General features: G+C 36.6%; 1 protein-coding gene across 1 annotated transcript in view; it reads right to left on the bottom strand.

The window, feature by feature from the left end:
- Window positions 1-14124, bottom strand: part of JADE3 (jade family PHD finger 3) — a 50978-nt gene that overhangs the window by 20849 nt on the left and 16005 nt on the right. The window contains exons 2-4 of the mRNA XM_063305028.1: window positions 4174-4233; window positions 1851-1933; window positions 531-688 (exon numbers count right to left, since the gene is read on the bottom strand). Coding sequence (XP_063161098.1) covers window positions 531-688; window positions 1851-1933; window positions 4174-4222 — 290 coding nt within the window. The 5' untranslated portion in view covers window positions 4223-4233. The remainder of the gene's footprint in view (window positions 1-530; window positions 689-1850; window positions 1934-4173; window positions 4234-14124) is intronic.

Here is a 14124-nt window from a genome sequence, read left to right as displayed (position 1 = left end):
GTCTTCTGTCAAAACAGAACTACACGGCATTCCTAGATGAAATGGAATTAGCCCCATATTCAAAAGTTTTTCTGCATTTGGTGGCAGAGTAAACTGGTTACAAAGATGGTTTTCTAGAGGTCCATAGGCCACATCCTAGCAGTAACAAGCTGCTTGGGAGAAGGGGAGCTAACAGCCCAAAGTCTTCACAGGGTACTTTTTGGGAAGCACCAGAAATTCCATCTGGACTAAAAACCACTGTAAAACAAACCTGCTGAAGTAAACTGTGTAAATTGCTGTAGCCAGTTCTGCTTATAAGAGAGCATCACACAGGCATTCCCTCTGGATTAAAATTTAAGTTCTGGATTCATTCATTTTTTATTATTTTCTGCATGCTAAAAATTGAAGTAGTACATGTTATTTGTTTCTATAAAATGGAATATATTACAGCTGATACCATCACAAGATAGTCAGATGTCTGCTAATGCTACTTTGGGATGGAAGCACAAAATCAAATGCTTTAATAAGGCACACATGATTAATAAAAATACCTGAGAGAAGGCTGTGGAATAGTTTCTGGGCTTGCAGGGACTTGCACACCCTTTTCCCATTCTTGTTTCCAGGTATCCGCAAACAAATAATATTCATCTGGGTTAATATGATGAGAGTCTGGCAGTTTCATGGCACTGATGAGATCCTTTCGAAACACCTGAAGGCACAGTCAGAAATAAAAAAATAATCCACACATTTTAAAACTTCATTTTTAAATTTAACAATAAAATCTACTGATGTACTACATAAAACAGCTTTCAGAACCACAGTGATCAAGAAGCTTAAGGCAAGTATGGCAAGTAAATTAGTATTTTCTACTATCTCTGCGTTACAATTGTTTGCACAAGAAATACAACTAATTATTTATTTACAATTTTTGTAACTTGTCCCAATCTGAAGACTCTAGATGGCATACAACTAGGAAAAATAGTAAAAAAAAATAAAATGAAAAAAACAGGAAATAATTAACCATCCCAATGCAATCCAAAGATATGTGTGTCCAAAACAATCAATCTAACAGGATTCAAAGCACAGTGAAATAAAGTTGTTTGGGCAACTTTGCAAGGGATGGTACTGCACAGACCTCTAAAGGACCACTGTTCCATAACATGCGGGCCATTACAGAAAAGGCCTGCTGTCTTGCCCAGGACCTGTGGCTTTCCCATGGGAGAGGTTCTCTCAGAAGGCCATCATCATAAGATATTCATACTGGCCTGGCAGATTTAATCTTGATTAAGGCAGTGCCTGATATATCCCACTGCTATGCCATATGAAGTTTTATAGTTTATAACCAGAACCTTGAATTGAGCCCAGACTTTTATGGGTAACCATGCAGCAACTTCAAGATAGATATTATTCTGCAATGGCAGATTCATCAGCCAGCATTCTAGTTGCTGTATTTCAGACCACTTGTAGCTTATGGGTTATATCTACAAGCTGCCCCACAAATGGCATATTACAGTAGTAAAGTATGTGCTGATCTAGGTTTGAAATACCATTACCAAGGTATCTTGGTCCATGTAAGGTTGTAACTGGAAGAAGACCTCTCTGCCCATCACCTCCACTTGCTATGTAAGCAGTACCTGTAAATCCAAGGGTCACCCAACCTATGAACCAATATCTTTCATTTATAGTTTGGCATAACTGTCAGTATCCTGAAATAAACTTTATAAATTATAAGCCTAATAAATTAATCGTTCATGTTAATTTAGGTTCAACAGTAAATAAAAAAGATTTGGATAAGAAAAAGCAAACATTCAGGTATGTTGGTAAATAAATTATTAAGGTAAACCATTAAGAATCAAAATATACATTTTCACCTCGGCAGGCTTCTTTTGTTCATTTGTTGGTGTTTTTGATTTGCTTCTGTATTTAGAACAAAAGGAGAAAGAAGTGGAAGGACCTACATGAGCAGCAAGAAAAAGAAAGAGAATTGAAATTTGTCTGGAACAGAGGCTGTTATGTTAAGCCAACAAAACAATGACTTTCGTTTAATAAGTCATAGTAAATTTTGTAGATAAGCAAAATTATACTGCCTTCTTTGCTCAATTTCTGATTTGTTTTTCCTCTAGCTTTTGTAAAAGTACCAAAGCAAGAATTTCTAAATAACCCAAACATCAAAATATCAATTTGTGTTTGCAGAAATATGCAAACACACATCCCTTCCTGCCGCCTTGGTGTTTATGGGGGTTTTCTAGAATGCGATTGGGCATTTTAGATGAGGACAATGTGCATAAGGTTTATTTATGAAATGGGGGAAGAAGGGTGATGTTTGTGTTTCTGAGTACTTTTAATGGCATGTGCATCTGTCTGTATTTTAAAGGTTTATTTTTCCATGAAGTCTGTGATTTGGATTTTTTTTTTTTTGCTTAAAGCATGTTTATGGGGGATGGTGTTTATGAGGTTGTGGTTTATTTGTTGTAACTATGTACAGTATGAAGGGGGAGGGTCCCATATGCATTTTCCTGAGCATTTGTAGTTTCCGTTCTGTAAACCGGATGTTCTGGTCAGCGTTGTGAAGGCATATGCAGATTTGAAGATTAGGGGCCTACCTCTACCTTGTGCTCAGAGAGCGGCTGAGCATGGAAAAAATACTGACAGAGGAAGAGCAAGAGAGCAACAGTTCAGCCTTTTTAGATGCTTTTGACTTATATCTCTATTCACTGGCAAGAGGCTTGGGCATCCTACAAACCAGAAATGAATCATGGACCGGCTTCAGACATAACAGCAAATTATAATAAAAGAAGCCTTGATTGGTGCATCAAACCCTGGTTTCAAACTGTGGTATGCTGCCAGAACTACACCACAGTTCATTGTCTGAAGTGAGTTCTAATATTCAAATAAATTAGGCTAAAAAATTTTGGTTTTGTCATTAAGTATGAATTAGACCAGCATAAACTTAAATTTCCTAAAATTATAGGAAATACCCATCATGTTCTAACAATTTTGTCTACTGAAATCATAACTATTTACATTGTTAGGAAGCAGATAAACAATTAGGAACACATTGCCCTAAAATACATTATATTTTGCTGTTGTAGCTTCAAGAGGTGGATCGCTAATGAAAGGACATATTCTATAGTTCCAAAACTAGGTATTTTTGACTTTCCTACTTCTCATAGCAGAATAAATTGATCCCTTAACCATAAACAAGAATATCTGTCATATATTGTAGTGGGTGGATTTTTGAATTCCAGCAGGTAATATAATGCCCAGTGAATCACTAACCATAGGCAACTAGGTAGTGTGGTAGGTTCATCTGGACAAGCAGTTCTGGAATGTTCTCAATTCTGAGATAACAATCTTTAAATTTTGGGTTTCAGCAGAAAATGTAACGGAATCAAGGGGACAAACCAAAAACATATACTCTCTCTACTTCAAAAGTAGTCACCAAAAGTATAGTCACCTGCTTTGATTCTATCCTGATCCCTACATAGATAGAACGAATGCAAGAGTGATAGATGATTTTTTTTAATAGTGATCAGTCCCTCATACTGTATGAATTTTAGCAGCTGATGTTTGGGAATTTCCATCATTTTTGCAGACACATCTGCAAGGTGACAAAATACTGGAGCAGAGGAAGATCTACTCTCTCTGCTTTAAATGAAAAGCAGATCAACTGCTCACATACATAAAGAACTGGTAGCATTATAAAATGCCATTTTCCCAATAAAATTGGAATCTAAAGTGATATTGTTTCGGTCTACGTATCTAGCTTTTATTTAGTAATCATTGTAAATTCTAAAAAATTTGCCACAAACTATAACCAAAATTTTTCACATAGAGAAGTGAGTATAACCAGGAAATTTCATTTGGAAACCAGAAGCCTCAGGATAACATACTAGAATACAGCCAACCTGTCTGGACTCAGAATTATGCAGCTTTTTACATTCTAAACTAACGCTCTGAAGAACTGTAACTGTATTTAACAGTTACATTTATCTTCTTATTGTACTGTTTCTAATTTTGTTTTTGTCTCTCTGATATTACTAAATACCACATGACACAAGAGGAAATGAAATTGAACAAGAAATACAACTCTTTTTATAGCTGAAGAAAAAGTGTAACAGTTTGCCCTCAAACCAAAGAAGGAAACCACAGGAAGGGTTACAGATCAAAGAAAGATTAGATCACTTTATTTACTTTCATTGTCTGAACTGTCACTGCTGCTTAGATGCCTGTGGCGTTTCATCCTGACGCATCCTATAAGGAGTGAAAAGAAACAGTTAGCAAAATTCTTCCTGCAAGGGAAATATGCACCCATATGCCTTAATTCTGCACCCAGAATTAGTTTTGCTGCCCAATGAAATACAAGGATATTTTATTTATTTATCACATTTATACAGCTGCCTAACTCCAAAGTCACTGTGGCATACAGTATTAAAATCAAATTAAGAGCCAGTTTGGTGTAATGGTTAAGGCATCAGGCTAGAAACCAGGAGGCCGTGAGTTCTAGTCCCACCTTAGGCCAGTCATTTTCTCTTAGCCCTAGGAGGGAGGCAATGGCAAACCACTTCTGAAAAACCTTGCCAAGAAAACTGCAGGGACTTGTCCAGGCACTCTCCAAGAATTGAAAATGATTGAATGGATTAAAAAAAACACAATAAGGCAGAAACAGTAAACATTTGGAAAGAATAAAAACGCTTTCTCAACCATACAGCATTCCCACAAGGGCCCATCACCCAGCCTTATCCAAGGTCTGGAGGAAAACCCAGTTTTTAAAGGTCTATTTGAATGAGGCCAGGATAGGGGTAATGCAAATCTCGGGGGGGGGGGGGTGCTGTTCTAGAGTCTAGGTGCAAGAACAGAGAAGCTTACTTTCTCAGTCACATTAGGTAACACTGTTTACAGACGCATACAAGACATTCCAGACAAACTATATTAAATCATCCATTTAAACCACTTGCATCAGTTAAAATACATATTAAGATAAACTAAATTCCCCCAAGATCCCTGTGAATGACTAAAAATTATTAATCAGTAGGAGAGCAGGAATTCAGAATATTAAATCACTTAGGAATAAATTATACAGCTCTAGTTTCAATCTTTGGAAATAGTCACCACAATCCACATTTCAATAATTATTCAGTATTTCTATTTCCTGCTTCCTCTTATTTAACTAGCTACCAGTAAGAGGACCCTCCTCTTATTCCATGATGCTACCTTTTATCAGAGTATTTTCCAAAAGCCTTTTGAAAGTCCAAGTGAGCAAGATCTACCAAAACCTCATCTGTGTGCTTCGTATTTCAAAAAATTCCAAGAAATTAGCAAGATAACTTTTATCCTTGGCAGAAGCCATGTTAATTCTTCTACATGAGTATCTTTTTGCTATATGCCCATTAATTTTATAGTAACTAATATTTTCCAGCTTACCTAACATGAGAGTTTAAGGTAACAAGGCTATAAATACCAGCATTTGCTTCAGTGTTTTTTTTTTAAATTAGTATTCCAGTGGCCATGTCATACCTGTCTTGTACAGAGGCAGATCTTAGGGTTATTATATACTTTCTGTTAAAAGATCAGTGATTCTTTTATTTCAGTTATTTAAGAACTCTTGTATGTGGTCTAGTATTTTTAACATCTTATCACTATTGTCACTCTATTCATTGGACTCACTTCTAAAAAATGTAAGTTCAGAAATGAGTATCTGCTTTACATCTTTACAATGAAGACAAAGCAGAGAGTTCATTTTGCTTCTCTTTATCTTCCTTATTTTCTTTTAGAGACCATTAATTCCTTTCTCATCCAACAGCTGAGCAGGCTTTCTAGCTAGCTACATATTTGTGATGCATTTTTAATTGTACAATCTCCACGTTTTTTGTAAAAAAAAAAAAAAAAAACAAATTTATATCTATTCTCATCTGCACACAGTTCACATTTTCTGATTTTTTTTAATAGCCCATTTGGCATCCATCATTATTAATCATGCTGGTGATGTCATGGGTTTGGACACTACCTCTGTTACTCTGTGGTATGTAATCTAGCCATGTTTTATTGTATTGTAACAGCTTCCAAAATATAAAACCTGATGAGGTATGCAGGTATACTCAGGAATATCTCTCTATATAAAGCTTATCCCTTAGCTATACACTGAAAAATTCCTGATAAAAAGATTGATCTTCTAAATTACTGCAGAGTAATTTGGAGAGAACAAAGATGAGGTATAATTCCTGAACAGTGATGTTTTGTTTTCAGTCTAGCAATACAGAAATATTACCCATATTCCAGTAAATGTATAGGAATGTGATCTTAAATTAAGCAGTAACATTTCCAGCTTAATTGTCAAGCTTTGTAGCCATACACTTTTATTCACACAAACTGCTTTCCCTTCCTTATCTACTTCACACCATTTTGCCTCAACATGCTACAGGCAGAAAAGAAATCCTGTCATTTTTGCCATTAATCTGATCCTAAACAATGTGTAAAAATAAAAAATTAAATGTGTGGCTACCTTTAGGTAATTAAATGAGCATATAGAAATAGACCTAAGAGAATTTTTTTTCAAATCTGCAGATAAAATACTAATTTTTTTTAGCTTCTACTGCATAACAAATTGGAAGCAGCAAGTAGAATATTCCCCTAAAATAGAAATAGGAAATGAATACAAGGATGCTTCAGCTTTATATTAACCCCATGAATTGTGACTAGGATAGAGACTACAACCAGATGGAAGAGTTGTAATGACAGAATAACTGAAAAATCATGACTACAGCAGACAAATTGAAATTCTTTATTTGAATTTACATCCCACGCTGTCAGTATCACACCCAAAAAACTCCCAGCAGTGGAATCAATCTATCTGACTACTGTAAGTCAGAAACCTAACAAAAACTTCCTTTTGTATAGCTTTTTTATCTGCACAAGGCAAATATCCCAACTATTTTCCATCATAGTTCCATATGCATAATTATTGGGTATTTAAAAAGCATATCCAAAGATTAATATTTCTGGGGGCAACCAATGTATAATTCTTTACAAGTTAAAATCTTGATTAAAAACTATCCCCGCATGTGAAGCTACATACACACAACAAGGCAGAGTGTTCTTAGTTCTGACCGGCTGCAACCAATATCCAACAAAACAGAGTCTACCTGCAGATGTTGATAAGTAGATTATCATATGCTGTGCAAAGATTTTAAATACAGATTCAGCAACCACCAGCCCAAAGTAACTGAGGTAAAACTAATACTATCAAGCAAGCTAATTACATTCTTTTGAAGTATTATAGTTAGCTATCTGGTCTTAATTGAAACTTCCAGCCATCTCTCAACTAAAGAGATTGATGAATATGCAGCTACATTAGAACCTGGAGATCATTCAATTAAATTACAATTTAAAACTCTGATGATCATAGGCTTTGGCCTAAGCAAATCACACATTATAAGTAGACCATGTTATATATGGTCATATAAATAATTCCAAGTACTCTATTGGAAATACAGTAGTTTTAGTATTATAATTCACAACATTATTCTTTTTGTAAAAGTGTAATAGATCAGTTGTTTTTATAGAATGGTTTATTTTTATTCACTACATGATTTGCAATGAAGTACATTAATCCAACTTTCAATCACACTGAATTTCACTGATTTCAACTTCTTAAAATTTCTTAGCATTTCCAGTGTTCATCTACTAACACTGAAGTAAGAAAATATAACCAAATGTTGCCACCACCTTTACCACAAAAAAGATTCTGTTCTAGTTCTATCATTATAGTTCAATAATTTTCTTTCACAACAAAAAAATTGAACAAATTCCTGATATAAGTGCATGAGTGAAACTGAAAACAAATAAGCATCTCTTGGCTACTGTACATCCAGAAGCTCAAAAGACAGTATGGGCTCTTAACTATGATCTGCACATATATGCCTGAAAGCAGCTGTGCTCTTATTCATAGGATGCAATGTTTACAGTTAAAATAAAATCTGCTTACCATTTCAATACTGATAGAATCTTCCTGAACATACATAATGAAGACACAGCAATATATCCACATGTTGACTGAATGAGCTTCAGGATTCAGCACTAATCATGAACTCACAGCATTTGATTCTTGATGTAAAACGAGGTCATTAGAGAAAAGAAATATTCCTCTTTGGCAAAATCCATCTGAAGCAAAAATGCTTTATCAAGATTAAAACAGCTGATGTCTTTTCTTGCACAGGCAATTAGCACAAAAATTCAAACATATGGACAGATTCTGATATATCAAAGTAAATCCAAATCTAAATGGTGACACACACATTTCTTGCTGGAAGCCAAAGGTTTTAACTGAACCACAAATACAAGCCAGTGTAACTGTCACAACTTCCTCCAAAGAAATGCTATGTTGCTGCCTTGAACTCCTGAGGAAAAGATGGATATAAATCTAATAAATAAATAAATATGTATCCCATCCTCCAAAGTAGGATTACTTTAAAAAATGAGGAGCTTTGGCAGCACCCTCTTGGTCCCATGAAAGCATAAGTCATCTATCCTCATTCATTTTATGGCTATCTGCTTTATCTAGCCTTAGCAATGCAGCTGTAGGCTTCAGCCATCAATATTGAGGACCTCAGCTACCACTATTGAGAAGGTGAGCATTTCTGAAGCTACTGCTAGGAAAACACTATACAAGTTCTTTTCACAATGGCCTTTCCAGTTGTTATTTTTTAGCTCTTTTTTCTGTATATCCTGTCTCCTGCCTCTCTCCAAAATATATCCCTCAACATTCCTCAGAATCATTAGAGCATCCTACAGAGACAAAGTGTTATTAACCCACACTAGGATCCTGTCTATTATTCTGCTTGAGCCTGTGAGTTCACAATCCACAAGTAAAAGAAGAGATAGTGCCCACAGATTCCACTACTCCTATTAACTGCAAGATAGTGATACAGGAAAATCTTGCTTAGAATTTCATTAAACCAATAAAGTTTGATCAAAGTATTCCAGCTGTTTTAACTAACATTGAAAAATATATGATAAAATGTTGGTAACCAAAGATGGTATTATGCTGAAGCACTTTCTTACAAGAAACTGTCCATACTGTGCATAGTTACAAGTCAACCTCTATAATATTTTCTGGCACACTCCAAATTCCAATAGAACAGCAAGTATTTGAAGTTACAACATGGGGACCTGTTCTTAAATTGCATAGAACAAAGAGAAGCAGAAGAAAGTCCAAACAAGTCATATTAATGCTTCTGTTCCCTGCACAACACAGCATTTTCATTTAAGAAAAGGTGAGAAATCCTAAAAAAAATAGCTCATAGATGTCACTGTGTGCAAGATCAACAGAAACAAAAATATATATATAGTTAATACTGTTGTGAACAGCTAGCCAGCATTCACAAAGTTACAGCCACCCTGCCAGTCTAAATAGCAGACTGCATGTGAGTTTGAATACACACCAGCCCTCAGGTATAGGCTTTAGCACATATGTTCAGGAGATTCCCACAACCTCTCCCTTTCTAGATAATGAAACTTTTGTTACTTTAAAACATATCTATGGGAAAATGGACAAACAAGTTGCCGTGCATGAGCTGGGATGTACCATCTTCAAACAGCTAGCTAAGATTATCCCCAGAGGTTGAGGGAGGTCTAGGAAAAAGAAGGAAAAAAACTTTACTTTGGAATTTAGATTGTCTAAAATGCTTACTTATTTCTTAAAGATTAAATAGTATTATAGTATTAAATAGTATTCTATTTTAATTCCTTTTGTCTGTATATGCTTAGGTCTAATATTCTTTATAGCTCTGTAAAATGCAGTGTGTGCGGGTGTACACACACACACACACACACACACACACACAAGGTTGGCATGTTGACACTTTGTTTCTTCAAGTCTCTTGAGGGAGGAATTTTTGAGCTTGGTAAAATTGGAGCCTGGTGAAATTGTAACAGCAAGATCTAGAGTCAGAATCTAACTGTCCAATTTATAGCATACAGCAGTTGACAAATTGGACAACCCAAAAAATCCAATAGATCTGAGATGGCACTGATCTGATACAGGTTCCAAATTTTACTCAACTCAAATCTCACTTTATTTTAAAAAGAAAAGGCTATCTTTTCTTTTTCCCTTGTGAGATTGGTCTACTGGTCTCCTCAAGGAGGACAGGAAGGACTGATAATACTAATCATATACCTCAAAGCTATACACTCAGAAGATAGAACTATAGCAATTGCTTCATTCTTACCCTTTTACTTACTAGAAAGGCAGCAGGGTGCAAGTCTTATCCCTCCTACATGCTGGAGATTAAAGAGAACATCCGAGTGAGGTGTTCCTTGAAAGAAGAGTGATGGCAATAGAAACTACTAAGTCATTTGTCCAGGGCAGAAGATGGGACCAGGGTGTGAAAAACTAGATTTCTGGGACAATATGTTTGGATTTCTGGCCTACTACCCTATTGGTGCAGCTCTGATTGCTACAAAGACAATACATCTTTTACTGGCACAAAGCAGATTTTCAAGACGAGTCATGAAAAAGTTCATAATATAATAGAAAGAGGAAGAGGCATTGCAATTAACTTTTGAGCCTAAGAACTCTAAGGGAAAGCTTCAAACAGGCTAATGGCATATTAAAAACCTAATCTTATTGCCTCTTTTAAAAAAGGCTTTAATGCTATACTAGATACAAATCACACATTTATGCACAAAGGAACATGTACTAGCCTAAATAGTCAAAGAGAAGATACAGAAAATATACTGTAGGCTATACTGTATACTGCAATGAGGGATTTCTCAAAACCAAAGAATATAAAGCATCCAGGTTTTAGAAGTTATATAGTAAAAAATATTTTTTGTGTGTGATAGTAATATTTCTGAATGGTCAAGTCTCTTTTAATACGAAAGTAGAAAAAATGCAGCCCTTCAGCCACATACAACCTGACAGGACCTCTACTGAGATCCCCAGAGTTCCACAAAATAGATGGGGCTAAATATTCAGCCCTTTTCAGTTTTTTTTCAGGGTTTGAGAGTTTTATGAGCATTATAAGGTCTTAAACCTTGCAAAGGCTTAGTACTTCTTTCACCCCATTAATACTCTGACTCCTTCCAAATAGGTTCCTGGCCCCACCTATTTTTGGACTGTGATCTTTGAGTGATAAAGCTGTATCAATAAAACAAAGTCAAGTTTGGAATCCTTGTACCCTAACCCTAACCTAAAATTTACACAACACAATGCTTGGCTTACCTTCACTGGATTATATAACACATTAAGAGGAGTAAGAACAAAAATTGTATTACTTAGAGGATCTTTAATATTTAACAGCACCACTCTTTTGATATTGGTGCTGGTACATATCGTCAACATTAAACTAGGAATGATTACAGTGTATATGTAAAATATTTCAAATTTGAAAAGTTTCAAACACAAAACAATTGTTTCAAGATCAATGCATACAGTTCAATCTCACAGGAAATGTCCAATGCCATTCCAACCCTACTAGCACAGTATGTGGGCTCTTCCAAGCTCAGAATACTTTTATTAAAATTGGATCAGCATTGGAATACATCTTAGGAAGTCAAACAAGCTCATTTTGAACTCGAAATGGTTTTTTTCATGATTGAAATGTTTCAAGTATGCATAAAATCATGTATAAAACTCTACCAAAAAAAGGAAAGAGTATAAAACAGTAACATAAACTGAAACGCTAATCATATTCACTGCAGTCACACTGCACAGACAGTTCATAAAACTAAGGTCAGATTGACATGGAATGATTTATATAGATCTAGGAATGCATGTAGCAGAAAAAATATATATTTTAATTGGACAGCCTTCCCTAATTGGGTGTCTTCCAAATATACTGGACTACAACTATCATCACAAGTATAGATGTTTTGAAATTGATCATTTAGTCATCACTTTAAACCTCTCTTCAACTGTTATATAAAGCACATACAATATAATGGATAATACATCCAAAAGAATACCTCCTACAGTATCTATTGATGCAAAATATTATACTGGAATTAGCTTTATATATTAGTGTCCCAATAACCATGGTCAATATTTTTCAGAATCAGCAGTCAAAGCTAAATATAAAAATGGAAATAATTCTAATAATGGTTGGGGGGAAAAAAATTTTACACCATTTTTTGCAACAAAATTCAATGACTGGTTTCACTTCCAAAAGGGCGTGATAAAAAAGCAAAGTGAAAATTTCCAAGGATTACCATAACAGAAAGTCCCCAACTTTCCTTTTTGATCACTTTTCATTTCACTTTTCTACAGAAAAGGGTTCTCACAGAAAAACACTTTAAAAGTTACTATCAACACCTTTATTTTAGAATTCTCTCTTAAGTTGCTTTAACAAAAGATAACTCAAGTTGACTCTAATTATATAACTGAATTATTTTAGTCAACAGGAGGTTTGGATCCAGTGCCCATATGTAATTTGGTGCTATATGAACAAGTCTGGAACACACCAAATCCTTCTCTTTTGAACTGCAAGTCATTCTCCATTTTTTAAAATTTCTGAAAAACCAGAGTTTACATCTGCATCTAAACTGGGAGATTACAAAAAGAGTGAGAGTATTACAATACAGAAGGAAGGAGCAATTCAAGAAGCCAAATTTTTGTATTGTTCAATTGGTTGTCCACTGTCCTGTTCAGACTATGAGGTGACCAGAAAGGTTTCCTACAAAAAACTCTTTATTAAAGGCAACTATTTATAATAATAAAGTCCTGGTGAGTAATAAGGAAAGACTGCTGAATCAAGACCACCCAGGCAATGACAGAAAAACAGGCAAGGCTGCAGGATCAGACTGTGGCAGATCAGCAGGGCAGATCTCAACTTTCTCACTGCACCAAGCTGCTGGGCTTGATGAAGCTACAGTGCCTGGCAAGGCAGGAACTGGAGGCAAGAGTCTGCGGACTGGCACACCAACAGGACTGGGCTGATGCAAGGAGGCTAGGCAAGACCAAACTGGAACCACTGGGCAAGGCTTGACTCTGGAAGCTGGGCTAGACTGGGCTGGATATTCTAGGCAAGACTGGGAACTAGAAGCAAAGCTAGACTGAACTGGAGACTCTAGGCAAGGCTGAGAGCTTGAAGCAAGGCTGGACTGGACTGGAGATACCAGACAAGGCTGAGAGCTTGAAACATGACTGGAATGGACTGGAACTCCTAGGCAAGACTGAGGACTCGAAGCACTACTAGACTGGACTGAGGATTTCGGGCAAGGCAGAGAGCTTGAAGCAAGGCCAGACTGGATTGGAGATCCTGGGCAAGGCTGGGAGCTTGAAGCATGACTGGGTTGAACTGGAGATTCTGGGCAAGGCTGGGAGCTAGGAGCAAGGCTGGGTACACATCTGGATCGTATTGAAACGTGGCAACAAGGTCCGGAGCTTGATGCGAGGCTGAGCTCGACAGGAACGGCAAGGCAAGGATCCTCGGAAGCAGCTTGTGCAGAAGGCAAATCTTCAGTGGTAGAAAGCGCTGCCTCTGATTCCCCTCCGGCTACAGATGAGGTTTCTGACACAGGTAAGGACTCTTTCGCAAAGGCTGTGAGCTCGAAGCATCGGTTGTCTCCAGCAGCTTGCTCTTTGCGTGTCTGCCTTTTATGCCGATCCTTTGTGCATCTGTTTCCTTCTGCAGCCAATCAGGCTGCCTTTTCCTTCATGTGCTTTTCTGCATGCCTTTTCTGCGCACTGATTGGTGGATCCAAAGTTTCCTCCGAAGACTGGCCAATCAGCGTCTCAAACTTCTCCCGCTCTGCTGAGTCATTTCTTAATTTCGTTTTCCCAAGTTCTGCCTGGTAAGTTTCGGTTTCTCCTTCTGACTCAGAATAGGTTTTATTTTCTGAGTCAGAAGCTGGCTGAAACCTCATACCCGCTCCCCAAACCACTCTGCACACTAACAAGGGTTTACAAAAATCACAATGCATAAAAATCAATTAAGTCACATATAGCACCAGGGATAAATCATACATCGCATATTAACAGTTCATGCAACATCTTGGCCCAGTGCCAGAGCAAAGAACCAGGTCTTCAAAACCTTTCTAAAGGCTAGCATTATTGGGGATATCTATATTTGTGTGGGGCATGTTGCTCCACAGGGCAGACATTATAATAAAGTAATTGAGAAGGCATGCTTCCTGTAAATATCCTTG

This window comes from Candoia aspera, chromosome 5 (assembly GCF_035149785.1).
Source record: "Candoia aspera isolate rCanAsp1 chromosome 5, rCanAsp1.hap2, whole genome shotgun sequence".
NCBI classification, from domain to species: domain Eukaryota; kingdom Metazoa; phylum Chordata; class Lepidosauria; order Squamata; family Boidae; genus Candoia; species Candoia aspera.
Note: the sequence above shows the minus strand (reverse complement) of the source record. Positions and strands in the feature narration are given on the sequence as shown.